The sequence below is a fragment of the Coffea arabica genome, chromosome 1c (assembly GCF_036785885.1).
Source record: "Coffea arabica cultivar ET-39 chromosome 1c, Coffea Arabica ET-39 HiFi, whole genome shotgun sequence".
In the NCBI taxonomy this organism is placed as follows: Eukaryota; Viridiplantae; Streptophyta; class Magnoliopsida; order Gentianales; family Rubiaceae; genus Coffea; species Coffea arabica.
In genome coordinates this window covers 55974066-56002060 of record NC_092310.1, presented here as the reverse complement: position 1 = coordinate 56002060, position 27995 = coordinate 55974066, and the positions used below count along the sequence as shown (strand labels likewise).

The following is a 27995-nucleotide window of genomic DNA, read 5'->3' as shown; positions in this document are numbered from 1 at the left end:
GAGCCCAATGGGTACCCAAGTATTTCCCATCCTTTCCCATTCATTAATGGGTATAGTTGGGATGTGTCCCAACTTAAACCCAATACCAAATTATAATACCCATCCCGCCCAAAGTTCCTTTGGGCATGGGTAGCCCATTGGGACTTGGGACAAATTGCCAGCTCTAATTTAGGTCAAAAATTAGATAAACTCATAAATACTGAGGCCCATTTGGATCGTAGTAACTTATTAAAAAAATATTTTTTAAATAAAATTTTTAATAAAAATACTTATTATGTGTTTAAATACTTTTTAAGTATATTATTTGAAAATATAATTCAATAAGTATTTATTTTATTGAATAATATATAATTTAAAAAAGTTTAAATATATTTTTTTATATTTAGTGGCTAATATATGATAAAATGATTAAAATTAATGTTTTATTTTTTAAATTACAAAAGTTATTTTAAAAGAATCAAATTTGAGTTTTTGCAAAAAGTGTTTTCAATAGTAAAAGTTCTACTCCTAATTTTATCAAATGATATTTATCAAATGCCTTAAAAATATTTTTAATATTTAAAAGTATTTTTTTATCAAAGGCATCGTAACTTCAAAGGGGACATGAATGGAAAAAGACATTAAACAAAAAAAAAAAAAAAAAAAAAAAAAAAGAGAGAGCCCTCATGGCCTTGGGAGTCCTTGTGTATATTTGCTCGCCGCCTCTAAGAGGCAACGCCAATTGGTCACTTAAACATCTACAGTTGCGTAGTAAGCAAATCAGACCGGACTACGGCCGAGGTCGTTGGACGGCAGTTTTTCAAGCTCAACCTAATTACCTATTTACCATTACAAAGAAAGGAAGAGACAGCAACACGACATCGTATTCAGGCATCTGAAAGTTTCTTTCCTGCCGCTCTCTCTCCCAGTTCGAATAAAGTAAAAGAATGGCAATCGCCAGTTGTACTTTCTCATCGGACCACATCGTGATAAAGTCGCCGAACGATAGGCGATTATACAGATATATTCAACTCTCCAATGGCCTCTGTGCTCTTCTAGTTCACGATCCTGAGATTTACTCCGAGGGCGACGGAGCGCCGGATGGTGCCAAAGGCCGTCATATATCCGACGCCGACGAAGACGACGACGAAGCCGAAGACAGTGAAGACTACGAAGATGATGAAGAAGTTGACGACGACGACGAAGACGAAGAAGAAGACGAGATTGTTCAAGATAAAGAAAAGAAAGGTGTTTCTCAGAAAAAAGTAAGCTTTATTTGGTTTCAGTGCTACGTTAACCAATTTATTTATAGGTTATTGTGATGTTCTCTGGTGAGATTGGTTATCGGTAGTCCATAATTATGATTTTTTTTTTGGGTAATTCAGGCAGCGGCTGCAATGTGTGTTGGTATGGGCAGTTTTGCGGATCCTTGTGAGGCGCAGGGTCTAGCACATTTCCTAGGTTTGTGTTAACTGTCAACAATTTGTCAAAGTTTAAATATTGCCATGCGTTATTCAGCTGGGTTAGCATTAAATGATTGTCTAATAGCACAAACGTGGCTATCAAGATTACTCTTTTCTTTTTTCCCCCTATCTTTCCTTTTTTTTTTTTTTTAGCTTGAGATCTAATGTGATTAACAATACTGGTTTCGAAGTTACTCAAAAGGTTATTGTGTAAGATTAATCGTCAAAGCTTCTTAATCATGAACAGAGGTCACGTTATTCAGGTAGCTCTTCAATTTTTTTTTTTGGGGGTTTATGTACCAACCATAAAATATGATATTTTTCCCAAGTAAGCTTTGCTGCTTGGTCCAAAGAGTGCTAATTTTTACTCTAGTATTCATCTTATCCCACACAACAAACTGCATATGTTGGTGCCTGGTTATTTGATAGCCAGCCTAGTTCTTAAAGAAGTAAAAAGGCTGTAAATGCTTGGGGATTCCCCAATCTTGTGTACTCGTTCTTGTTCATCAATACAACTTGGGCACTTAAGAAGAAGAGAGGGCCTTTTCTGGCATTCTCTTGTTGGGTTTGAGGGGAAGGTTTGGGTTCGGGCTGGAGTTCGTATACAGTACTTATTTTTGTGAGTTTCTTGCAGAACACATGCTTTTCATGGGAAGTACTGATTTTCCAGATGAAAATGAGGTTTGTTCATTAATTTGAATTGGTCTTTTTCTTGGCATAAAGGGTTCTGGTTGCAATAGAGAGAGATCTAACCTCATGTTGTACGAGAGTTGAATTTTCATTTACTATGAATTAGGAAAATTCTTTGGCTTTGCAGCTTGACTTTTCTCTTTGTTAGTATGATAGTTATCTGTCAAAGCACGGGGGATCATCAAATGCATATACAGAAACAGAGCATACCTGCTACCATTTTGAAGTTAATAGAGAGTTTCTCAAGGGTGCCTTGAGAAGGTAAACGACGATTTCTTATACTCTATAGTCCATAGAGCAATATTTACTAGGCATAATCTACAAACTTTAGTTCCTAATTATGTGCTTCTACCAAATGATGCTAAAAAAGCAAGAGTTTACACAACCTAAGCTTTGGAACTAAGAAAAATACTATTATTACAAGTGCATCAGTCTCTGGTGGAAATTAGAAAATTTACTGTTAGCTTCACAGGTGACTCACGAAAAGGAGGGAAAGATAATTTAGCTTTGTGTGTTTGTAGTTTGTAGGAGAAACTTCCCACTCCAGAATGTTTCTGCATCTTTTTGCATTATATGTCTTGCGAATCCAACTTTTGTAGGAAATGAGTGAGTTATAGAATATGTCAAAAATCACCAATCATTGCCCATTTTCAAGTTTTTTCCTTGTTAGAATAATGTAGAAGTAATTTCCATTTTCCTTTACTTCACTTTTCTTTTCATAGATGATTGTAGGTAACATAATATCAACTTCTCCTTTAACTAAGTTTTAAATCGTGAAGGCAATATTCTTTTTATGGATTGGGAAGTTTACCAATTTTGTTGCTTTGTTTTCAGATTCTCTCAGTTTTTCATTTCACCTTTAGTGAAAGCTGAAGCAATGGAGAGGGAGGTGCTAGCGGTCGATTCAGGTATTTTAATCTTATATAAATTTGTCAATTCATAAGCTCTCTTTCTCTTAATGAATTTCTTGCTGGCTTTTTGGCCTGAGGCTGAGTGTTATTGCATCATGTGATCTGGATGTAGAATTCAATCAGGTATTGCAAAGTGATTCCTGCCGCTTGCAACAACTACAATGCCATACATCTACTCCTGGTCATCCATTTAATCGATTTTTTTGGGGTAAGCTTTTGATCTTCTTACCCAAATTTTGTTGATCAAACTTTATGTGGACTTCTCTTCTTTATAACCTTTGTTTGTAATAATGTGAAGGGAATAAAAAGAGCCTGGTTGATGCAATGGAGAAAGGAATCAATTTGCGGGAACGGATTTTGAATTTATACAATGAAAATTATTATGCAGGAGCAATGAAACTAGTTGTAATAGGGGGAGGTAAGTTATCTGAGTTACATAATACATACTGTGTTGAATGAGGTTTTAATTTTGCATATTAAGCCGATTTTAATGTGATGTTTTGTTAAATAATGTGAATGCACTAGTGAATTTTCGACATGACTCTAATTTTTGTAGAATAAATGTCATGAATAACTACTCAGTTGCAAAAATTAGTGCGGTAGGGTTTGAGAACTTTTGCGATGGACTTTTAGTTTTGTCAAAAGAAAAGAAAAATGTTTTCTGTTTTGATGCCTTGAACTGCAGCTATTGATCTGGCACTTAGATGAACATTGCCTGCTATTTATTTATTTACAGTATTTTTTTTTGTTTTCTTTTTCCTTCATTTTTAAAACTGTTTCACTCGATCCAGTTTTTGGTGAGTTTGAGTGTCTTCACAGCTCATTTTTGTACTACTTTATAGTCTACTACAATCTCTTGTTAATACTCAACTGCTTTATTTTTTTCAGCAATGAGTACTTTAGACTTGTATGTGATACGTGGGGTTATAAGGGTAGAAATTGAATTCTCCAAATAATATTTTCTGATATTATTTTCTTTGCTGCAGAGAGTCTTGATGTACTTGAAAGTTGGGTGCTTGAATTATTTAGCAGTATCAAGAAAGGTATTCGTACAAAGGAAGTGTCTGTGCCAGAACTTCCTATCTGGAAAGCTGGTAAACTTTACTGGTTAGAAGCTGTTAAAGATGTTCATATCCTTGATTTGTCATGGACATTGCCTTCTCTCAGACATGAGTATTTGAAGAAAGCTGAAGATTACCTGGCTCATCTCCTTGGGCATGGTAAGGAGTCTGCACATAAGCTATTGATCTTCTCAATTAGAAACAATGAGATACTGAGTCATTGTCCATTCCACCTTTTTCCATTTTTTTTGTTAGGAAAATTAAGTATACATCTTATGCTCTTCATCTGTGACCCACCTACTCTTTTTGTTCGAGAATATACGGTTGTGTGCCTTTTCAATTAGAGAGGGAAACACTTGCTAGATGTACTGACGTAGGAAAATTTGTAGATAATCATTCTGTATGCAATTAACTTCATCTTCATAATTTCATTCTTTTTCTAGTCTGCCATTGAATTTGATCTCCAGACAAGTGTTTGACACCAAGCATTGAGGGGAGATAATTGTGGCTTCTTGGCCTAATGATTGAAGCTAATCAAGAGGCTATCTTTTGTTCCCTCCTGCTTTGTTTAACCTCTTACGAAGTATCATACATCACATTGTGAATTTGGTTTCTGGATTGAAGTGATTATGTACTGCATGCCTATTGGTGGAACAGATAGACCCGTGTATTTTACTAGAAAGTTATTTACTTTTAGAGTTCATCAAACATATCTTCGAAGTTTCCAAAGTGTTGCTTGTCTTAGATGTCATGTTTACGTGTATATTTGCTTTACTTCACATCACTTTTAACTGGTTGCTTGTGATGCTCAGAGGGCAGGGGTAGTTTGCTTTTTTCTCTTAAAGCTAAAGGCTGGGCAACATCTATTTCTGCTGGTGTTGGGGATGAAGGAATGCAGCGTAACACAATGGTCTACATTTTTGGCATGTCCATACACCTCACTGACTCTGGCTTGGAAAAGGTAGGTTCTCCCCTTTTTGATATTTCTTGTGGAAAGATGTGGCTTGCTCCATATAAAATCTTTTTTTTTTAAAAAAAATTCTTAATGCAAGTTTCAGTTGATTGTCTCTCCTTGACCTTGTTAGGTGGGTTGCTTATGAAAATGCACAATGATTCTTTTTAACTGGACAGAGGTCCATGTAATTATATTGGACTATAGAAATTTATGTTACCAGGGAATGCCCTATCATGCTCATGCAGATTTTTTTAGTTGCAATTCTAGAACTTGTTGATGGGCAGCTGGTGATTTTGGTTTGTGTTATTTGTTACAACTAATGCATGGTCTCTGATTAGGCATTTTATTGCAAACAAAGCACAGCATTTGTATACAAAAGTGGAGTCCAAGCTGCCTTAGAAAGTCCGTCCAAGTTGTTTTTACAATTATTGCATGGGTTCTTTTCTTTAGAAATTATAAAAATGAAGTGGTATTTTGTCCTGTACTATTGTAGTTTGATGCAATCGAGGAACTTCTTCTCCAATTTTCCCAAACATTGTCTGAAAATTGTAAAGGAGCTAGATACATGTTATTTTAGCTATTTTACAATTGGTGCACGCATGGGTTTCCTTGGTTTCTCTTCACTATTTCGTTATGCTTTTCCCTTCTAAATCATTTGTAGTTTTATTTCATTTGAAAAATTGGATGAGTGTGCAAATTTGCAGGAAACAAACCCATCCATGTATTTTTATACAGGAAGGGTAGGGGTTTGAATCTAAAAAATGTCTAAGAGCATCAGAGTTTTATTGCTTCTCTAAGAACGGTTTTGATTATGTCAAAATGCACTCTGTTGGGTTCCTCCCACATGGCTGACAGCAAAAACTGGGGTTTAGTATTCCAAGAATTGTTAATTCCCTTGGGACCTTCCTGATAGCCTTCAACTAAGCAAAAAGACATATATAGCATCATCTCTATGTACCACTTCAGTTGAAAGGGCCTTGCAAAAGTTTGTCAGCCATCTTATGATGTAAAAACAGTCAGTCTATTTGGCAAGATCATGCTAACTTTTGTTCTTGTAGCACCAATTTGGATGTATGCTCTTCCTAAATTATCTATAGTCAGTATTGAATCACATACAGCTGTCTACACAAAATTGTCATCTTCTTGGGGTCCCTGTGGGCTACACTGCTGTACGGGGGAATTCTCCTTCTATTAGCCTTTGTGTCAAGGTTTTTAGCAAAAAACTATTGGTGTATATAAATCTCTGTATTTCCCTCATCCTTTGCCTTCTACGTCTTTGTTTAATAAGCACCGCTTCGCAATCCTGAATGTCTAGTCTGAAATGAACCAAGGAAGCTCTGTTGCTTGTATTTCTAAGAATTCTGATGTCAGAGCATGCCGATTCCCTGTAATAATTAAGAGATGGTAAACTTTCTAAGCAAGCTGATTTTCTGCCCCAGATATACCAAAATGTAATCTCTTGCCTTTACCAACCGCAAAACTGATGATCTGGAGACATTCTGCTCAACATCTTACATCTTTCCCTGCTGAAAATCTGCTACCAAGTTGCTAGCTTTCCATGCTGAAATACTGTTGTCAATTTGGCTCTCTTAAGAGAGCAAAGCTGGTTTTAATTTCATTCTATGCCATGGACCACAAGTTTGAGGTGCATACTTATTCTTTTGTGAAGTATTCATGATATTAAGTTTTTGATGCTGATGGTACAGATCTTTGAGGTTATTGGCTTTATTTATCAATATATCAAGTTATTGCGTCAAGTTTCGCCCCAAGAATGGATTTTTAGGGAACTCCAAGACATTGGAAGTATGGATTTCCAATTTGCCGAGGAGCAACCTCAGGATGAGTATGCTGCAGAGCTTGCAGGTCAACTTTTTGGTTTTAACGTTCTTTTTAGTTTTAGTTTTATAGACGTACTTGGTTTACCTCTTAGTCTACTGTCTCTTTTGTAATGATGGATGTCAAAGTTAGATTTGCTTTTGGATCTTCCTGCATTACTCGGTTCACATCTATTGAGCTTTTATTCCTGAGCTTTTACTAAACTAACATGCATGAAAGTAACATCCTGATATTACTATGTCTTACCGAAAATATGTCAATGGTAAAATTAGCTGACAAGCCCAATAATTTCTTTAACTTTTTAGTCATTAGTTGACTGTTCAGAAGCTCATTGGAATTTGATGTTATGGTTAGATGTTAAAAGTTAAATCTTGATCAGATGATTGTTAGAACTTAGGAAAAGCTATTAAGAATCTCTCCTTCTGATATATTTCTAATTCACAAAGATATCCTCTTAGCCTATATTACCCAAATCTTGGATGGAAAAGCTACAGGTAGAATCTGTAGATTTTTGAATGAATAGAATTGTTTGCGGACTGTTCCCTTGCGTACCAGGCCAGTGGTGGCTGCCCATTCTATAGCTTAACCATTTATTGACCTAGATGGACTTGCTCTCCCAAAAAGTTAGACCTTTTTAGCCACTCAAAGGTCTACTAAATGAGAGATGGACAGAAGTTCAACTTTTATCTGTATGAATATAGAGAATTACTTTACATCACGGAAAATGCTGTTCTCAAAGGCGTTTCCTGTTCACCCTACTATCTGCCAATTTGTTTTGTGTGTACTGTTCAACAGTGCAAATGTAATTTTGCTGCATCTCTTTATTTGCAAAAGCTATATATTACCTGTCTCATGTTTGAAAATTTGTTGCTGCAGAGAATCTGCTTGTTTATCCTCCAGATCATGTTATTTATGGTGACTATGCTTACAAACTATGGGATGAGGAGATGATAAAGCATGTGTTGGATTTCTTCAGGCCTGAAAATATGAGAGTTGACATAGTGACTAAGTCATTTAACAAATCACATGGTGAGTTTTTCTTTCATGTTTCAAATAGAGTGCTATGGAAAAATTTGTTTCATGCTTCAAATATTTTTCATTTGCAAAACTTGATTCTTTGATGATGTAAAGGATTGTCAAAATGTGAGGCTAGTTATGAACGAGGGGAAGGGGAACTTGTCAGGATAGTGCCAGAAAATTGTTGCTTCATAGTGAAAGAAGTTTATTCATAGTGTACAAGAATTCATTAAAAAAAAAAAAAAGATAAATCCTTCTGAAGAAAAAAGCAGTTTGAAATGGCCATCTTCTATCAAAAGGAAGATATTAGAAAAAGGATGCTTCAGTTCTGGATTAAATGTCTCTCCTCTGATGACAGATGTCCAAAATGAGCCATGGTTCGGTTCAAAGTATGCTGAGGAAGATATTCCATCTTCTTTGATGGAATTATGGCTGGACCCTCCAGAAAATGACATGGCTTTGCATCTTCCTGTGAAGAATGAGTTTATTCCAGTTGATTTTTCCATTCGAGCAGAGAGTGCATCTGGTGAGCTTGCAGGTGTGTCTACCCCGAAATGTATTCTGGATGAGCCACTGATCAAGTTTTGGTACAAGCTTGATAAGACTTTTAAGCTTCCTCGTGCAAATACATATTTCCGTGTCACATTAAATGGGGGTTGCGGTAATCTGAAGAATGCTCTGTTGACTGAATTATTTGTGCTTCTTCTAAAAGATGAGCTGAATGAGATTGTGTATCAGGTTGTTTTCTTAATTTTTAGTTGCAAAAAGATTTGTTTTTGGATTTTTTCAAACTTTTGAGCATGATAAGTGTATTGGGTAGTGTAATTGGTTGTTTTTGATGTTTTTAATGCAGGCAAGTGTTGCAAAATTAGAAACTTCTGTGTCGTTGTATGGGGACAAACTGGAGCTAAAGGTCTATGGATTCAATGATAAGCTTCCAGTTCTTTTGTTCAAGGTTTTGACAATGACGAAATCATTTTCACCAAAGGATGATCGTTTTATGGTATGTCTTAAGGAGATAATGTGGGCTTCATTTCTTCAACTAATTGTTTATCTTGATACTTTATAGGATCATGTATGGGAGAGCAAACACATATATCTTGAGTAGGATTCTTTGATATCAGAGAATGAGATATTGAGTCATCATTGACTTTGCCCTTATTGGGAACATTTATCAGAGTGAACAATCTCTGTGGGTGCTGGGTAGTGTAAAAAAAAGGCAAAAAAAGTAAACTGGTGTCATTTTGTATGTAGAGACCATAGATGATACATGGAAAATTATATCTATACATCCATGCAAAAGAAGGTAATTAGCAAATGGCCTTCTCCACTGTCTTATTGATTTATTCTTCGTTGCATAAAAAAAATCCTGAAATTCTTTGCTTCATTTAAATCAAAGGTGAATTTAGACAATGAACTTTCTGACTTCATGTCAAAAAGCCTACAACAGACTGATCCATTATCTCATACTAACAACAATAACAGCTTGCATGAAAAAATCTTCATTACATTATTCTTCTAAACAATCCCAGGTCAGAGAAAGGTTATATCCTTGGTCATACCCTTCCTACTTTTCTGCCCCAACCAACGATTCACTGATGGGTTTCCTCACATACGTACTATATTATGTGCTACTGTGTATGCAAACAGAAAATTATATATCTCTATGTATGGGTCTTTCTTTTCTTTTCTTTTTTTTTTTGTGTGTTATTACATTGCATTATGCTTGTTATAGTGCAAAAACTATGGATTCTTGGATATCGTAACTATATGGTGCAAGTTCTAGCAGGATTTTTTTCCCAAGAAAGTGCTGCTTTTCTGTTCTTCACTAGCTCTTCTTTTGGTCTTTTCTGAGGAAGAAAATCTGGTAAAAATAGTGGGACCTTTTTTGAATTACAAAGAGGTACAGAACCACTTGAGAGAGTCAGAAAGAAGTAAGAGTGGCACCTGATACCGGAACTCTTGAACTGATTATAGCATAAACCTTATCTTTCATCATTTTATTGGAATTTTGTAGCTTATGCTCTGCTTATCGGGCATTTTCTTGTTGGTTTGGACCTCAAATTTATTGTGGCATTTTGTACAGCGTACTTTGTTGTATAACCTTTCCTGAATTGTGCTTTGGACTGTGCTGCAGGTTATTAAAGAAGATATTGAGAGGACTTTAAAGAACACAAACATGAAGCCTCTGAGCCATTCATCTTACTTAAGATTGCAAGTATTGTGTCAGAGTTTTTGGGATGTAGAAGAAAAGTTGAGCTTGTTGAATGATTTGTCCCTTTCTGACTTAAGGGCTTTCATTCCAGATCTTCTTTCCCAGGTCTGGTATTTAAATATGAAAATTCTTCGTTTCCATGAAGTATTTCAATGACTTCGGACATTCCATAGCTATATGATCTTTGATTTCCTTTATACCATAATTGTTTTGGTAAGATTTGTTGCTTTTAACGGACTGGAAAATGCTTTCCCAAGTTGAATGTGTTAGTGAAACTTTGAAATATGTGAAATGAATGAAGTTTGTTCAGCCAAAGTTCATACCCTTTCTTATTTTAAAAAAATGAAGGTATGCAGCATAGTGGATGTAAATGAGATATCGTTGTTCAGCCTTTGCTTCCAGCCCTAAAAAAACCTGGCTTCCGTTAGTTGTTAACAGAAATTCTTGGATTGATACAGCCTTTGGGTTTTAATGGTGCTGATATTCTTTAGTCAGTTAAAAAAGTTGATGATGTCCCTTTATAGGAAAATAAACTACTAAACTACATCTATAGCTTGGAGTATAATGTGTCTATTACCTTCAAATGGGTATGTCTTAGTACTATAATCCCTCTGTAGTAAGGATATTAAGAGTCTGGGATTGCATCTCCTACATTTGAGAACAAGATAAGCTTTGAGGTTGATGGGACAGACAATGCAGTCCACTTCTCAACCATAGGAGAGTCAAATATCAATTCTTGACTTCACCAGTTGAACGGAGAAGATTTTGGTCCAGAAAACTTTCTGGTTATGGGCGTTCTGCTCTTTCAAGTATGAAGCCCTCTTTGTTGTTCTACCGGACTTCTGGCATCAAAGGAGGTGTATATTCTGGTTTGCGTCTTGTTATTCCCAACTCTTATGGGAGTTAGGGAGTACATCATTACTAGTGCTGTAGAAAGTGAACAAGGATATGTTATGACCCATTATACTGGATGTTTTGCGGTTTGCATTATATCATTGCTAGGAAGCAGCTCTTTTGAAGTTTAGCATGGCTTTTCTAGGCTTTGTGTTGATTGCCACCTGTCTTCTTGCAGCTCTATATTGAGGGCCTTTGCCATGGCAATATATTGGAAGAAGAAGCAGTTGTAATATCTAACATTTTCAAAAGTAACTTCTCTGTACCAGCACTCCCTGTTGAGATGAGGCACAAGGAGTGTGTAATGTGTCTCCCTTCTGGTGCTGATCTGGTTAGAGACATCAGAGTGAAAAATAAACTGGAAAAGAACTCTGTGGTTGAGGTAATAACATAATGAACCTATTTGTGGGTAATTTTCTATTGGATCCAATGCATTGAAATTCGTATATTTTATTGTTGTGTGGTGGTTTTGCTTTTGCTTTCAGCTATATTACCAGATTGAACCGGAACTGGAGTCTGGGTTGACCAAACTGAAAGCACTAGTAGATCTGTTTGATGAAATTGTGGAAGAACCACTTTTCAATCAGCTTAGGTATATGAAATTTATACCTTGGTGGTAGTTTTGGAGCGTTTAGGTTCTGTTTGACATGAATATAAATGAGAAGAAGTGGTAGGGCAATGTTCTTTTAGTCATTATCTCCCTTCCTGCACAATCCAACCCCCAAAAAACAAAAAAAAAACAAAAACAAAAAGAAAACGTTTGCATATTTCTCTTTGTTTGTCAAAGGAATTTCATCCATAGGTTAATTGTCTGTTTCTCTTAATTTACTTCTCCAATTGTGTTCAACTTAGGACAAAGGAGCAGCTTGGTTATGTCGTCGACTGTAGCCCACGTGTGACATACCGCATAATGGGGTTTTGTTTTCGTGTTCAATCTTCTGAGTATAATCCTGTGCACTTGCAAGGGAGGATCGATAACTTCATAAATGGCATAGAAGAGATGTTGGTAAGATTTAATTTTTTCATGCTCGAGTGATTTGTGTTGGTGACCCCTTCTGGGGAATGGTTCTTTATCTGGCATGCATTTGACATATGAAACTACGTAGGGTGTAATGGATAGAATTAATCACCTTTGATGATTTGTATACATCTTGTGAGTAAGTTGGTGGGATTTTTTCCATCATAAAATTTAAGAGGTAAGATGAGGATAGCAAGAAAAAGAAGGGATAAATATGAGGTGTTAGATTATAGAATGGTCAGATTCTTGTCCTCACTGCCTATGTTTTTCTTGATTAGGACATTATCTTAACTGATGATTTCAATATTGTTGATATATTCTTTCTTCTGTGCTCAGTTTGGCATGATTTGTAAGATGTCTAAGTTTTTCTTTTAATACTGCATTTGGTTGTTGGTTTTTGACACAAGCATTTGTATGTTGGAAATTCTTTTGCATTTCAGGAGGGACTTGACAATGAATCTTTTGAAAATTACAAGAGTGGTCTGATGGGAAAGCTTTTGGAGAAAGATCCATCTCTTTTGTATGAAACAAATCGTTTTTGGGGTCAAATAGTTGATAAAAGGTATGCTAGCTTCATACATGTCTCCTGGAGCTGTAAAGAATCTTTTCTTTTTTTAGGGAAAGTGATTTAATTGGTTTCGTAAGAAACTTTGCATGTGCAATTTTAACATTACACATTTTGGATTCCATTTAATTACCTAGATGCATGTAAAATGGCCTCTTTCTCTTTAGGCAAATGCACAAACATATTTTTATGCATTGTCATCTTTAGCTAACGGTCTATCCATTTTTTCTTTTTCCCTCTCTTTTATCTTTTTACAATAGGGGATTAAGGGTGGGGTAAAATGGGTGATCTTGTTGTGGTCTTTGTGTTATTTTAGCCTGGCATTTTTGCCGGGGGTACAATGTCGGTTGTGTTTCCTGTAGGTCTTGAAGTACAGAATCTTCTTTTTCAAACGTACAGAAATAAGGCGTTGTTACCTTTCTAAAAATTTCTGATGGTCACATGTAGAGACGTCATAGAAACCACCTCGTCACGAGTAAAAGGTTGTTTATATTTGTACCATTGGGAGGGCTATATCACCAAAAGGCATTAAGATTACTTAAGGGAGCCAAATAGCAGTTAAGAATACAGTAGCCGAAGATGCTATTCTGAGTTGCATTGAGTTTAACAGCAAGGACCATTGATCCACAGGTATATGTTTGACTTATCCGAGAAGGAAGCAATGGAACTTGGAAGCATTCAGAAGGGTGATGTTATTGAGTGGTACCGTACTTACTTAAGGCACCCTTCTCCGAAGTGTCGGAGGCTTGCAGTTCGGGTTTGGGGCTGCTACACTGATTGGAATGATGTCAATACACAACTATCAGCTGCGCAGCTCATTGAAGACCTGGCAACTTTCAAGAAGTTATCTGCTTACTATCCAAGCATGTGCTGAACTTCTTGTTTTGCCTGGAACTTAAGAAAAGAGGCAAGCAAATGGACCTCTTACTGTGTTTAGAGTAGGCCAGAGCTGTTTCCTTTGATTCATTTTGTTTTAGTTTTGAACACAAATAGTTAGTTCTATTTAGTTAATATTCACAATGGATACTAATTTATCATTTTGTACTTTTTCAAAAGTAAACTGTTCATGGTTGAAATACAGTTACAATAAACTTATTAGTCTTTCTTTTTGTATGCCAGATTATTCTAATTTTCTTCCTGTTTGACTCCATAGTGCCAAAGCATTCGTTGTTAAATTGTATTTTGGAGCTTGACTAATGATCTAATGTAGCACTAAATAATTAGTCGGTTGTACGATTGTCGTCTCTTTTTGATTTTTTTTTTTTCTCTGCATATGAAAGTAAGAGGCAAATCGGACAAAAATGATTTCGGACTTACCTTGCAGGTGCGTGATGTATCTCCTACATAAACTTGAGTATCATCTACTACATGGTAATAACACATTGTAGTTGTTGATAATTTCTCTTGTGCTATTGTGTTATAAATAGTGATTTAATCTGTTTCATTTTTATTGGTGTGTTAAACTGCAGCAGATGCATAATGTTGTGGTGTCTGAGGCCATCATTTTGACTGCTGCAATGGTTGTAGGTTAAAGTCAAATTTTGCATTTTTTCACAGCATGAAAAATTGAAACTCTGACAATCTTGAGAAGGTGCTGCCCGCTATATAGTATCATACGAGTTTTCCATGATGAATATCAAAAGAACACCATTTCATTATTTTTTTGTTATGGATAGAGATCATGAATTGCATTATCTTGGACAAGCGTATGTTTAGATCGGAATTTCACAAGATTGTTTACCATGTGACATTTATGATGCAAGAAGAGAGCCAGGAAACCACTCGAAAGTGATGTTTCCAAAATGGCTGAAATGAATATGGATCTGCTTGCGGACTGAATATGATGTATCTGGCCTTTGCAGTTTGCATTTCGCTTCTAGTCATCCTCACCTTTAATACAAAACCATCACTGTTGAGGTCTTTGTTGCCTGAGACTAATGTCTTGAGGACGTATCACATCGCTGGTGACTGTAGACACAGAACAAAGAATGGAGACCAGGAGATGCCTGCCTGCCTGCTAAATTTTGTCCCACGTGAGGGTCACATTCATGCCGAGGATACGAAGTATCAAAAAAAGAATAGATGCATTTTGTTTCGAAGTTGAGGCCAAGAAGAACGAGGCATGTGCCGCTAACGTGGTGGTGGTCCATGAGTTAAGGTATTAATTGATTTGTGCCATAAATTCGTAATTGTCTGTACACACAACAGTTGCATAGCTGCTGGGTCTCCTCCTGGCCCAAGTAGAGATAAGGGGTGTCTATTTCCGACTGTTTGATTCAGTTGGTTAGATTGGTTGGCGATGCCGAATCGGATTCGTATCCGCTCAAATTCCTCCCTCAAGGAAAACGGAAAAATGCTTCTGCCACATCGATTACTACTCTCGAGGATTTCAAGACTCTTTTGTCATCATGATTCGAAAACTGTTTCTTGAAGGTGGTAAAGTGGTGTTGGGATAGTAGCCAAATGTTTACAAAATCATACAAAGGTCGGATTTTTGGTCGTTTTCGTGTCTTTCCTTTTCCATCTGATTGCTCCATGTGTTACAAGTTTTGCCCATCAACGTTGTACGTATGGCAAGGCCATTTTGCAGTTGGACGCTATAAATATGCGCAAGCAAACTGCATGGTTTCTATTCTGTGAACTCATAGCAGCAGCTGCCCAAAAGAAAATTAGTACGTGAATTTTGTGAATCAAATTTTGTAAAGAGTCTCAACAATTACTCCCGCCAGCTTAGTGCTTATAATTGAATATATCTAAACCGGCCTATCACTGTGACCCAAACCTCCAACAAGAACCTGACATATCAGCCTTCATGTCCATGACTCTTACGTACCTATATATATATATTTTTTTTACGTGCATGGTCCGGTAGGTGCAGAATTTTGGAACCTTGTAATTATTCCAATGATGCATGCTCTTGGCTTAACTAATATTCCGGCTTCTTATCAAAAAAAAAAAAAAAAAAAACTAATATTTCGGCTTTGCTGCAGCATCCATTCATATACTTCCTCCTCAACAGTTAACATGTGGTTTGGTAAATGCGACATTGAAGGCAGCTCCGACCCTGGACAAATCCTGCCTCTCTGCTTTCAAATATAAAAAACAAATTAAAGGCCATTTTCCAAGCTGCAATAATTAATGTTTAGTTCAACACAAAAAGACATGCATGCAGTTCCGAAACCAAAATAATCGCCGAATTTAAGCGCCCGGAGTGAAATAATTTTGGTTCGGCATTCGAGAAAAAAGTAAATCATGGTACGTATGAACATTGAACAAGAAGGTTTCAGTCAACGCAACTCTCCGCTCCACAGTCACTCTCAACAATGGTCCATTACTAACGCCAAGAATATCATGCACGGATGAAGAACTACTGCAATACTACTATATTTATTCAAAGCTGACGCCATTAATTAGTCCAGATTCTCTTTATAATCGTAATTAATTACTTGCTACTAAATTATTATTGCTATTTTTCTTTTCTTTTTTTTATAGCCGACCGACCTTAAAGCCACGATGGAATCTCGTGCAATTTGCAAGCATGATCTGTTGTGACTAAAAGCTCGAAGAAAGGTAAATCTGGCATCTTAAACGAAGGAAGATTCCTAGTACAGATAGATCGATACATGCTATGGATTATGATAAACCCAGAATTGCTGCGCGCTTTTATCCTGTTCCCTTTGCAACCGCGCAGCTATGTTGATCGAGAAGAAAAGGAAAGAACCTTCCACGAGAATAATAATGAGTGGTAGCACTAACTAAACTACCAACTATTTCATCTGCTTTTTTAATTTGCCCAGGTTAATTTATTAGTAGTTCATAAAGAAAATTGAAAAAGAAAACAGAACGCTTGGAGCTGCATAGCATAATAATAAAGGAAAAAAGCCGGCATGTGGCTGGGTCGGATTCAGGACCCACAAATATTAGCAGTTGCCGGTCGGTGCCTGATAATGATGGCAGCCCAACCAGAACATCTGCATGTGCTGTTGATTTTTCTTTGATGAATTTAGCTGAGTATGATTTGAAATTGTAGCCAGCCCCCTTGATAATTGTTGTTTTAGCTAGCTAGGCTGAAGGTTAATTCAATCTCCCCTCACGTCCTGGAGATTGGCCGGCTGTCGTCCTATCCATTGTCTCCCCTTTTGTGTTGGTCGCTTCCCAGTTCTCTTTATAAAATACGCTGCTCCCTTCACTTCCACACCTCATCAATTGCTTCCTAATTGATTACTCTCTTGTTTACTACTACTACAAATCAACAAACAAACCACACACAGTCACACACTAGCTAGTAGTACTCGAGCGTATTGCACCTCCCCCACGTTTACGGTTTACCATCACACTCTCTCAATTATCATGGCAAACAAAATTTCCTCTTTGCTCGCGTTTTTTTGTATCATCATTGCCTTCGTCCTACGGTTCAGTTTGATCAAAGCTGATTATGGAGGTTGGCAAGGTGCCCATGCCACCTTCTATGGTGGTGGCGACGCTTCCGGGACTATGGGTATGTACAATATCTTTTAAAATTAGCCGGTAGCCGCTCTTACTGAAAATTAATGTGCAAAAAAGTTGATGACTAATCAACATAAATGTTGGTCGGTCACTAATGCAGGGGGTGCATGTGGATATGGAAACCTGTACAGTCAAGGGTACGGAACGAACACTGCAGCTCTTAGCACGGCATTGTTCAACAATGGCTTAACCTGCGGGGCCTGCTATGAGATGAGATGCGACGGTGACCCGAAATGGTGTCTGGGTGGCACCATCACAGTCACCGCCACAAACTTTTGCCCGCCAAACTTCGCATTGCCCAATGACAATGGCGGGTGGTGCAATCCTCCCCGCCAGCACTTCGACCTCGCCGAGCCAGCTTTCTTGCAAATTGCTCAATATCGTGCCGGGATCGTGCCCGTCGCTTACCGAAGGTACCAACAAAACTTTTTTCCTGCGGGGGGCCTGTTTGCATTTGGCATCTACCAGTCTTTTTTACAGAAAAAATGTTCAATTCAGTATGGTATGTTCTGTCTTTTTGACTCAGTCAGTCTTCTGGTGTTGGTTTGGCGGACAGGGTGCCCTGTGCTAAGAAGGGAGGTATCAGGTTTACCGTCAACGGCCACTCCTTCTTCAACTTGGTTTTGGTCACCAACGTCGCGGGTGCAGGAGATATCCATGCGGTTTCGATCAAAGGGTCGAGAACCGGGTGGCAAACCATGTCCAGAAATTGGGGTCAAAATTGGCAGAGCAACTCTCACCTCAATGGCCAGAGCCTATCAATTATGGTCACCGCCAGTGACGGTAGAACTGTCACCAGCTACAACGTGGCCCCTGCTAATTGGCAGTTTGGTCAGACCTTTGAAGGCGGTCAATTCTAGAATTTCACCCTTTAATAATTAATAATATTAACATACGCGGAGTTGCTGCACCGCATTATTTATTAGTAGTAGTAAAGCAGAAAAAAACTATGGTACACAATAGCAATGGATTTTTTGGGACAAGTCCCAGGGCAAGGTTGGAGCAATGGATGGTCGGTGGTAGTAAAAGCTGAGGTTGCTATTCAGCACCCGCTTGGGGTTTCTTCTTTTCCTCTTCCTTTTTTTTTTAGTTTTTTTTTTCCTTTTTTTTTGTGAGTGAGAGAATTCGCTCTACAGTCCACAATGAGGCCAAAATCCGCGAGTCAATTGGCCTTATTTGTATTACTTACCACGTAGTATGTGCATTGTCATTCTGAGAAGAATTACAATTATGTTAACGGGCCGCACTATGGTCTCTATTATGTAAACGGGTAATCAAGCCTTTATTGTTCTAATGCTACTAGCTTTGCAAATGTCTTTACCGTGAATAGCTAAACTTTTTCTTTTTTTTTTTTTTTTGGTAAAGGGAAACTAGGTATTGTTCGTTTCATGAGCATGTCCACAAATCGTAACACATCATTGACCCAAAATCAGATACAATTTTTTGTATAAACAAATATAGATATATTGTAACGATTTAATACATGTAAGGTAAAAAAGATAAATGAGAAAATATTCATAAAAATTATTTTAAAAAATTAAAAAAATGACAATTCAGCTTCTGATAGTTAAAAGAATGATGCACCTATTTGCTTCCAATCTAGAGTGGGGACTACAATAATACCGTTAGTGTGGTTAGGAATGGAGTTCCACTGTTCTAATTTGATATTATTTTTTAATGAATTCAATGATGATATTGTATATACTGTCGTCTCGTCAGTGTATATAAGATTTACTTTTTTTTTTTTAATTGCATTTGATTAGTGATGTTACTCAATCGATTGGGTCAAAAGAGCAAAGACCCAGGTATATCTATAGTGCAGAGCCCATGGACTCTGAATTTTTATTGGGTAGGCATCGTTTTATACTTTGGGCCAGGCTCAGCCTCCATCCAAATTGATGGATTCGCTTGTGCCGTCGTGCTGGGCCGTTGAACTCCCAGGCTATTAATCGTCCAAATCCAGTGTGCCCTTCCACCAATTGGTAATATCGGCTTACTTCAACTTATGCACCCAAACGCAGTTACCACTTGCTAACTTCACTGTGGTTAACGAATTGCCAAACAGATAGTCACTCCTAATTTCTAAATTTACTCTTGTCCAGAAAAAAATTCTAGATATGTCAAAATACAGAATTGTTTATTATTAGTATTACTATTTTTGAGTAGTGAAAATATGAGATTTTAAAAATAAAAAAAGAAGAGAGATTTAAACTCATGATCCAAACATGTTCAGAAGAGAAAATGTAAGTAAAAAGTACTGGATTCGAAACCTCTGACTATACTTAAAAAAAAAAACTTAGGATCTCAAGAGTGGCATCGGCCTTACTCTCAACTAGTTAACATCTATATAAATAAACTATATAAATTTAGTTACGGAGATTCTTCATGTCATTTATTTATGCTCTCAATTTTATTCCTTTTGTCTTTTTCTTAACAGGACCCCCCCCCCCTTGGTTTGTCGTATGAGAATGTACGACCCAACAAAGAATCAGGCCAGACAACTCTTAAACGAAACCGTGACATGCTTGCTAGTATTATTAGTACGAGCTTATGCCTTATAGTAGCAGCACTAGTTCAACAACCACCAGAAACTGGCCAAGCACCCACTCTGATGCGAAAGCCTCGACTTCTGTAGACTGTATGTATAATTCATTGGATGTTGACTGATCGAAAAGGCAAGTCCTAACAATATTACTAATAAGACGGATAACAAAATTAAAAGATGAATGATGAAAAGGTCTAATTGGTTTTTTTTTTTTTTTAAATTTATGTAAAATCTTCTAAAAATTCTAAAAGACGTAGCTAATATTACTATTGAATACATGACAATTCATTTGAATTTAAATTTAAAATTTACTCATATGTTATATATCTAATCATGATAGTGTATATACTGTCAGTCAGTATCAGTGTATATAAAATTTACTCGTAACAAAATGGTATAAACGCGTGTAGGATTTTTCATTTTCGCCGTAAGTGAATTGAAAGGATTCGGTGGTGTTAAAGACTTGAGACAGCATGTTTGTAAGGTAGTTAAAGCTCCTCAATTACTCAAAACGGGATACAGAAACGAACAGTTTTTAAGATTAGCCGTAATCCTTCGTTGGCTGTAAAAGGTTCATCATTAATCAAACACCTTAAAAAGGTGGTTTTTGTGAGACTAATATGTACAAAAGTTCAGATCTAGAATGTCACTACGGCGTTGGTTGGATACTCGATTACTCATAATCAATAATTTGCGAGAAGTTGACCTTTGACGAGAAAAAAAAAATCAATAATTTGTGTAATTCCACCACTTCGAATAATATATAGATTAAAAGAAGACCGGAGAAATTGCTATAATATGACTTAAGAACGTGGAAGAAAATTAATTGTTTTATATCGATTAAATGAATTCTGCATTGCTTGAACTTGAAGAGTATGGCAATCGTATACTAGTACTTTTTTTTTTCTTTCTTTTTCACGTTCATTTTAAAATAAATTTAACCATCTTGGACATTAGAATACTGTACTTCCCCATTTGATACCACCTGCCCAAAATACATTTTCACCTAGAATGGTCAGAAACAAAAAAAAATTATTATTCTAGGGTTTAATAAATAAGTCTGAATGGAATGTTTGCATGATTTTCAATGTTTGACATAATCAGTGTTTAGATATCAAAATGGAATATACCAAATACAAATTTGACTTAAATGAAATATACTAAATACGAATTAGACTTAATTGCCTTGAATTAGTCTATAGGATGTAATTTTTCTTAGTACTTTTTAAATTTGTTCTATTATAGTATTCCCCTATATTACATTAAATTTTAATATATTTACTTCAAAAAAAGGAAGATTGATGTCAACATTCTTGAATTGTAATGCTTGAATACCAATGTAAAATATAAATTACATGAAATCAAACAATTATAAATTATTTTTAATCTATTTTCAATTTTGATAAGATTCAAAAAAAAAATTATGGCACAAATTGTTCAAAAGTCAAAAAATAAAATATCTTAAAACATTTGTTTCCTAGTATAAAAGAAAAAATATTTTAAATACAAGAAAAATTAATTATTATGAAAAATTACATTCAAACATTAATTGAGCTTACAAATAAACTAAGATATCATGATGCATTGTAAAGAATTAATGTTCTTTATCAAAGCATCTGTATAAAGTGTAAATTTAGGATGAAGTGAGGTGATTTTAAATTTGCAAAGATTATAAATCACATAATCTCCTTACATTGAAATAGGATTCCACCTCCCCCCCCCCCACCCAAAACAGAAAAAAAAAAAAAACCCATACCCATGAAACACAAAGCCATCATTTTTTACCTTAAGAACCACCAATGAAAAATATCTTTTTAATTTTTTTTTTGGGTTAAAATATGTTGTAGAATAGAGACTCACACAAAAGCTGCAAATTCTATGCAAAGTGCGTAAAATATGTTGTCTAAAATTTTATTGTAACTTATTATAGAAGTTTTTTAAAATTTTTTTGAATTATTTTTTTTAATATTTTGAAATGTGTAATTTAAATTTTTTGAGATTTTTTTAAAGATTATTGTAGTTAAAATTTTTAAAAAACTTATAACAGGCAAACTTGATACAAACCTTATACGCTAAACAAGGCCAAAATCTCGAGCCAACATGAACGGTCCCTAATTGTTTCAACCTACCGCCCAAAATCAAGGGCAATGACCACTTTACCATGCCTGTATTTCCGTAGCTACAAATTCTCTGTCGTCTTCATTTCTATCCCCAGAAGACCATTCCTCAGAATAGGCCCACTTTTTGGTAATAGCAAAAGATTTCCCTCTCTCTCTCTGGTCTTTTTATTTTATTTTTTTTTTTTGGGGATACAGGTATTTTTTTTTTTTTTTTTGAAAAGGGGGATACAGGTATTAAAATTTAAAAGTTTGACTTAGTGGCCAAGTTAGAATAGTGATTTTGCAACCAACATTAGCAAGGAGGAGCAGTATAAACAAATATATATGAAATATCAAGAAGCAAATGGACCCCGGGTGAATGTGACGTCCACTTTAGATTCATCGGATAATTTTTGCATGAAACCCCCTCCCCGTATGGGCTATTACTCCCCACCCAAAAAAAAAAGAAAAAAGAAAAAAGAAAAAAGAGAGAGAGCCTCAGCTTGTCACTCGATGCAGCCGGAAACTCTTAAAAAAGTCAAATTTCCTCAGCACTTTTTCCTGGTCTTTATTTAATTTAACCACCTCCCCCCTCTCCCTTTCCCTCCTCAAAATCTCTCCCCGGGGAAATTTCTTTCTTTAAATAATCCCAGTAGTGAAAAGTTAAAACCCCATTACTATTTCCGATACAGAAATATATTATTGATAGACACATTATAGTAGTTCAAAGTAGAGAGTTAAATTGGATTTTTGTGTTTACCAAATTTGCTGACTACCTAAAATTTGGAATGATAATCATAATACAGTACTGGCGTAGTGTAAAACTTCATCATCAATTTCAGTGATCTGATTTGCTTGTTGTTCCTTAGGTTGCTCTTCCTCCTCTCTCTCTCTATCTCTCTCTCTCTCTCTCTCTATATATATATATATATATATATATATGTATTTACACACGCTAATTGGAGAATTGAATTACAATTCTAATTTTACTAAGGGTTTATGGATTAAAAGGCAGCAGATCTAGGGTTTTACGCAATGCTGATTTTAATATTCAACGACAATGCTGAATTTTTATGCCTCCCTCAGTTTGTGATATATTTGTTGAATCTTTCTTTATTGTTGTGGTTTTGCAGTTTGAGCTGGATTTGTTTTATTCGTTTTCCGAAATTCCGGAGACAGTTTATGAGTTGAGGTATTTTCTCCTTTTTTGTTTCCATAAAACTTGAGTTTATTGCTGGAATTTCGTTGAGTGTTTGATGGAGGTGTGATTTTGTGATGAGCAGATATTGCGATTGGGATTTGGGGATTGGTGATTGGTGATTGGTGATTGCGAGTTAAAAAGAATTGAAGGAAGGGGAGTGGAAGATGAGCGAGGGCCAGAGGTTTCAGCTGGGGACTATCGGAGCTCTGAGTTTATCTGTGGTTTCATCCGTTTCGATTGTCATTTGCAACAAGGCTTTGATCAGCACGCTTGGTTTTACTTTTGGTCAGTTTCAAAATTTATTACCCTTTTTTTCTTCTGGTGATGTTTGTTATTTATTTGATTCACGGTTTCGGTTTGTGAATGTAAAATCTACTCATGTGGAGTGACATCAAGCATTTTGGACCGGAAAACTTGAATCTGCAGAAAGCGGATCTTATTGAGTTATGTTGTTAGGCGATCAAATGAGAATGCTGCGAACTAGTTACTGCTGTATTGGAAGAATTGTTCGATTATTTTCTTCATTACTATGTGCTAACGTAAGGAGTAGTGATGTACCTTCTGCACATCCTTGAAATATTCACAAATGCTGTACTGGATTTCGTTTTAGACTTGCCTATGCTGCCGAGTTGATCATTCTATTGGATACGAAGCAGATTGTAGGAGCTGGTTTATAAGACTGCATACGTCAAGAAGCTAAAAGAACTTGATATTCTGAGTGACCGTTTTTTGGTCATAACCACGAATGAGAAGGACTAATAATCAATCTTTGCCGCAGATGTAGAATCGAATATAACATGCCCCATTAGCCCTTTTCATATCCAAGATATTAGCTGGCAGCATCTGTTTCCTTATTTTGATTGATTTCCTCTAATACTGATGTTGAGCAAGTAAAAAATTATTAGATTGTCTAAGCTCCTCTCTGATTTTTCATTTAAGGGATAACAATTATGAAGGATATACATTGCTTACGATATTTTGACATTGATTGACAAGCAAGAAAAGATGTTTCGCTTGCTCATATGTTAAATTCATGGTGACTGGCAGCCTATATGTCGCGTCCAGTAGCCAGCTTCTTTTGGAATTGTCTGGTAGTTTCAATGATAAACCTAGTTACTGGTGTTTTTTAATGAGCATCAAATATCTGAGCAAGCTTCCAGTGCCTATCTTAAATCTAGTAAGAAATGCATTTGATTCAGTAGTCCAAAGGATTCATTAGACTTGAAAATCTTTTGCTTTTCAAGGTCTTTCATGAAGTTAAAGGAATATTGACATCCAGTCTTGCATTTCAGACCTGTTCAACTTCACCACTAGATGAAAATTTATTCATGTTAAAGTTATTTACTGTTAATGTCCTGAAGCAATGACTATGAGTATGTTTGGATACCTAATAAGTTGTCAGAAGGTGGACGTGCACCATCTTAGACCCCCTGCATTTCTATCCTTAAATAGGGAACTTTTTGATGAAACGAAAAATGTGTGGTAGATATCATGAACTCTTTTATGTTCTTTGTCACCTTTTCTTCTGATTATCTACCTAAGATGGACATGTAGATGTAGTTCTTTATTTGAAAGAAATAATAAGGATTTGGATGATTTTTTCAAACAAAATACCTCATTTGTCATTATCTTATGGGAAAGTATCACAATTTGTAATTTTCTTACAAATATTGATTTTTTCTAATTTAATCTTATCTTGCTTTTCAGCTACAACTTTGACAAGTTGGCATCTCCTAGTCACCTTTTGTTCTCTTCATGTGGCATTATGGTTGAAGCTGTTTGAGCACAAGCCTTTTGATCCCAGAGCTGTGATGGGTTTTGGGATACTGAATGGATCATCCATTGGATTGTTAAATCTTAGCCTGGGTTTCAATTCAGTTGGTTTTTATCAGGTTAAGTTCTTTTCTTCCAATATGCTCTGAACTTTTGGTTTCAGGGTTTTCTTGTTTCTTCTTTTTCCTGTTCACTAATTGCATGCATTTACATTGTGCAACTTGATTCTATTTCCCTTCATGATCCATGTTTCCAAAGGACTGAGGTACTCGATTACTAGGCATAATCGGTGGTATATGTTTATGTCCTGTTAGAAAGAAAAAGCGTAGTAATAAGCAGTTTCATCTGATGTTGTTTACTTAGTTTTGTTGTCTTTTATTGTTGAATGTTGCTGAGGATTACTCCCTTGCTAATAGAGGTTGATGGTATCGAAATACTCTTGTTGAACATTATTGGAATATCAACTTAGTTTGTTAATCTGTAATGCACCTGATGTCCCTTCCAGCATTCTAGAAGTTGACATAAATCAATTGAGTTGGTTTACTGAATTTTGTCCATCTCAAGTTCATTTATGTACCATCTGTATACATGATTCAATGTATTTGGGTCATTTCTGAAAATGTTTCCCCATCTTTATTGCATTGTAGATGACAAAACTGGCAATCATTCCCTGTACAGTTCTTTTGGAGACGCTGTTTTTCCGGAAGAAGTTCAGGTGAAGTTTTAATATCTGCCTCAATGACTTCCGGAATGTGTTTCTTTCTTGGTATGATACTTCAGCTGATCATTAATGATAAATTCTCAACTGAAGCTAGTTCTATTTATTTGAAATTCTTCCTGTTTTAGCACACTAATTAGCTTGTGATATGCACCGATTTTTTTCTGGTTAAGTAATGGCTGTTCAAGTATTATTAATAATTGAAATGTCTGTGACGTCTTTGATGACAGTCTTTAGATGGTCTGCATGATGTGCAAAGTCTAATTTTGTCCAACTTAGTTAATCTGGTCAATTGTTGGACTTGTTCAAAGTGATCGTAAGTTGTTTGTGATGTTTCCTGTTTTAAACTAGATCATAGATGCAACATGAGAGTTAATCTACAAAGCATTAGAAGTCTAGTTTCATGCGTTTCTTGATGACTAGTCATACACAAAGTTCCTTTTCTTGAGTATATTGTTCTTCATGCTGAGATTGCAATTGCTGTTGCACTTGGCTTAGTGGTTGAAAGAAGTTATGGTAAATGGATTGAGAACCTACCCCTGAAAAACAAAGATCAGCATTTAAAAGCAAATAATAGCTCAGAGTCATTCTATAATGTGAAGTATTCATTACTTTTTTGCATGTCTGAGGAGGCAAAATTATATGCCCTGTTATCAACTGATCAATTAATACTGCTCAGTTTAGTTCTCGCCATTATTAATGCATGCACTTGCAGTTGCCTCTGCAAACATGTGCTCTCTTGTCTAAAGCTTTTGTACTTAATACCCTGTCCAGTTAGGTTTGATTGAGGGATATAACATTCTTCAGTAGAAAATGTTCATTTCCTTGCAAGTTTGCATATTAATATACATTACCACAATTTGCAGTAGGCATATCCAGGTCTCACTGGGCATTCTTCTATTGGGTGTCGGAATTGCAACCGTGACTGATCTGCAGCTCAATCTTGTTGGTTCTGTCTTGTCACTGCTTGCAGTTGTTACAACTTGCATCGCTCAAATTGTATCCTCCATTGAACTTGCTTTTATTTACTTTTTATGTTTCTTCCTCCTCCTTTAATTTATCGAAGAGAAGGAAAGAAGGATTTCCTGCCATTCTCCATTTCCATATATTTAAGCAAATCAAGCTAGAAAACTAAATGTTGCAGAAACTGGAAGTTTCTTTTGCATAGACAAAAATTCTACTGAATGAAAATCTTAACTAATTTCTGTCAGATGACAAACACGATTCAAAAGAAGTTCAAGGTGTCTTCAACCCAACTTTTATATCAATCTTGTCCCTATCAGGCAATCACACTGTTTGTTACAGGACCTTTTGTTGATGGACTGTTGACAAATCAGAATGTGTTCGCCTTCAAATATACCCCTCAAGTGCTGGTAAGCTTCAAAAGCATTATTGCCTGCAATAGCTGAATACTCACGGAACATTAACTTTTTCCTTTTAACTGCAGGCTTTTATTGTTCTATCCTGCTTAATTTCAGTTTCCGTGAACTTTAGTACCTTTCTGGTGATCGGGAAGACATCCCCTGTCACGTATCAGGTTCTTGGACATCTGAAAACTTGTCTTGTTTTGGCATTTGGCTATGTCCTCCTGCGCGATCCATTCAGCTGGCGAAATATTCTAGGGATCTTGATTGCCGTAGTTGGGATGGTAGTGTATTCTTATTATTGCACGACTGAGAGCCAGCAAAAGGCCTCTGAAGCAGCAGCACAGTTGGCTCAGGTATTTGGTTGTTCATTTGCTGTTTAGTTTTGTGTGGTGGATGTTTTTTCTCTCAAAGAGATTGGAATAGAAGGCAATCTGCATGCGCTTTCCAAAATTTTTGGTGCAATCGATTTGTAAAGAAACTAATTTGTCCCTTGTTTTATTCTTGCTCTTTGTTTAAAGGCGAAGGAAAGTGAATCTGATCCACTAATAAGTGTAGAAAATGGAGCAAGCATCTTAACTGATGGTGCTGCAAAAGCCCCAGGATGGAATTCAAACAAGGACCTGCAAGCATAGTAACTCATCCCTGGTAATCAACTCGTGCCTCCACAGTTCCAAAGTATTGGGTATAACCGTTATAGCGATGAAGATGTCGCTGCAAAAGATTCTACACATTGTAGAATATATCATGAGCTTAGGCGCATTTTAATAGACCGGTGTGCGTCTTCTGTCTGGTAGCTCTGAGCTAAAAGATATAAGCAGTTTTGTTATTCAGGTGTGGCCTGTCGAGTATAACTTTGCCAGTTTAGGGGGTATCCTTGGTCCCGTTCCGTCGAGGAAAGAGTCTTCAGTGGTTTTTCCCCAATTCTGCAATCGCTTTATTGTCGTGAAGCACACCAAGGTGTGGTGGGTATCATAAGCATTCTACCGTCGGAACTTGCATATTATTTTTAGCTAATCCTACTTCGATAACATCATCATTTGCATCTCCAGTTATACATCAATGTTACTTTTGGCTCTTACTTGAAATCTCCAAGTTCAAAAATCCTTTCCTTTCGTGTTGCTTGATTATGGGTCCTGGTACTGGTATGGCCGCCGCGTCGAGCCTCTCCGCTCGCCATTTTTA

At 36.3% G+C, this 27995-nt stretch overlaps 3 protein-coding genes across 6 annotated transcripts; all 3 read left to right on the top strand.

Annotated features, from left to right (window-relative positions):
* The first annotated feature begins 793 nt into the window (after positions 1-793).
* On the top strand, positions 794-13715 carry LOC113731377 (nardilysin-like). Its single transcript, XM_027256619.2, has 19 exons — positions 794-1244; positions 1365-1440; positions 2077-2123; positions 2281-2393; positions 2967-3040; positions 3156-3251; positions 3342-3461; positions 4030-4263; positions 4917-5065; positions 6766-6922; positions 7772-7924; positions 8271-8650; positions 8766-8915; positions 10050-10232; positions 11200-11403; positions 11507-11613; positions 11874-12027; positions 12480-12601; positions 13235-13715. The coding sequence occupies exons 1-19, from the start codon at positions 927-929 to the stop codon at positions 13476-13478; spliced, it is 3081 nt and encodes a 1026-aa protein (XP_027112420.1). The 5' UTR covers positions 794-926; the 3' UTR covers positions 13479-13715.
* A 3085-nt stretch (positions 13716-16800) lies between these two features.
* On the top strand, positions 16801-18422 carry LOC113731386 (expansin-A2). Its single transcript, XM_027256642.2, has 3 exons — positions 16801-17102; positions 17211-17523; positions 17667-18422. The coding sequence occupies exons 1-3, from the start codon at positions 16955-16957 to the stop codon at positions 17968-17970; spliced, it is 765 nt and encodes a 254-aa protein (XP_027112443.1). The 5' UTR covers positions 16801-16954; the 3' UTR covers positions 17971-18422.
* A 4060-nt stretch (positions 18423-22482) lies between these two features.
* LOC113731356 (UDP-xylose transporter 3) lies at positions 22483-27898 on the top strand. 4 transcript variants are annotated; one of them, XM_027256597.2, is made up of 9 exons: positions 22483-22623; positions 22888-22940; positions 23038-23240; positions 24663-24847; positions 25376-25443; positions 26313-26445; positions 26658-26819; positions 26894-27166; positions 27332-27898. In XM_027256597.2, exons 3-9 carry the CDS (start codon positions 23120-23122, stop codon positions 27443-27445), a joined length of 1056 nt encoding a protein of 351 aa, XP_027112398.2. In that variant the 5' UTR covers positions 22483-22623; positions 22888-22940; positions 23038-23119; the 3' UTR covers positions 27446-27898. The 4 variants fall into 4 exon arrangements, with proteins under 4 accessions (XP_027112398.2, XP_027112378.2, XP_027112388.2 ...); XM_027256577.2 differs by having other exon boundaries at positions 22888-22946; XM_027256587.2 differs by lacking the exon at positions 22483-22623 and having other exon boundaries at positions 22807-22946.
* The last annotated feature ends 97 nt before the right edge of the window (positions 27899-27995 follow it).

What these genes read in the sequence shown, in the direction of transcription:
- LOC113731356 (XM_027256597.2), top strand. Translation starts at nt 23,120, where the DNA reads ATGAGCGAGGGCCAGAGGTTTCAGCTGGGGACTATCGGAGCTCTGAGT. An exon ending in TTTTTCCGGAAGAAGTTCAG is followed by an intron (nt 25,444 to 26,312) that starts GTGAAGTTTTAA and finishes CACAATTTGCAG; the next exon opens with TAGGCATATCCAGGTCTCAC. An exon ending in CAGCAGCACAGTTGGCTCAG is followed by an intron (nt 27,167 to 27,331) that starts GTATTTGGTTGT and finishes CTTTGTTTAAAG; the next exon opens with GCGAAGGAAAGTGAATCTGA.
- LOC113731377 (XM_027256619.2), top strand. Translation starts at nt 927, where the DNA reads ATGGCAATCGCCAGTTGTACTTTCTCATCGGACCACATCGTGATAAAG. An exon ending in CAAAGGATGATCGTTTTATG is followed by an intron (nt 8,916 to 10,049) that starts GTATGTCTTAAG and finishes ACTGTGCTGCAG; the next exon opens with GTTATTAAAGAAGATATTGA. An exon ending in TTCCAGATCTTCTTTCCCAG is followed by an intron (nt 10,233 to 11,199) that starts GTCTGGTATTTA and finishes GTCTTCTTGCAG; the next exon opens with CTCTATATTGAGGGCCTTTG.
- LOC113731386 (XM_027256642.2), top strand. Translation starts at nt 16,955, where the DNA reads ATGGCAAACAAAATTTCCTCTTTGCTCGCGTTTTTTTGTATCATCATT. An exon ending in CGACGCTTCCGGGACTATGG is followed by an intron (nt 17,103 to 17,210) that starts GTATGTACAATA and finishes TCACTAATGCAG; the next exon opens with GGGGTGCATGTGGATATGGA. An exon ending in GTGCCCGTCGCTTACCGAAG is followed by an intron (nt 17,524 to 17,666) that starts GTACCAACAAAA and finishes TTTGGCGGACAG; the next exon opens with GGTGCCCTGTGCTAAGAAGG.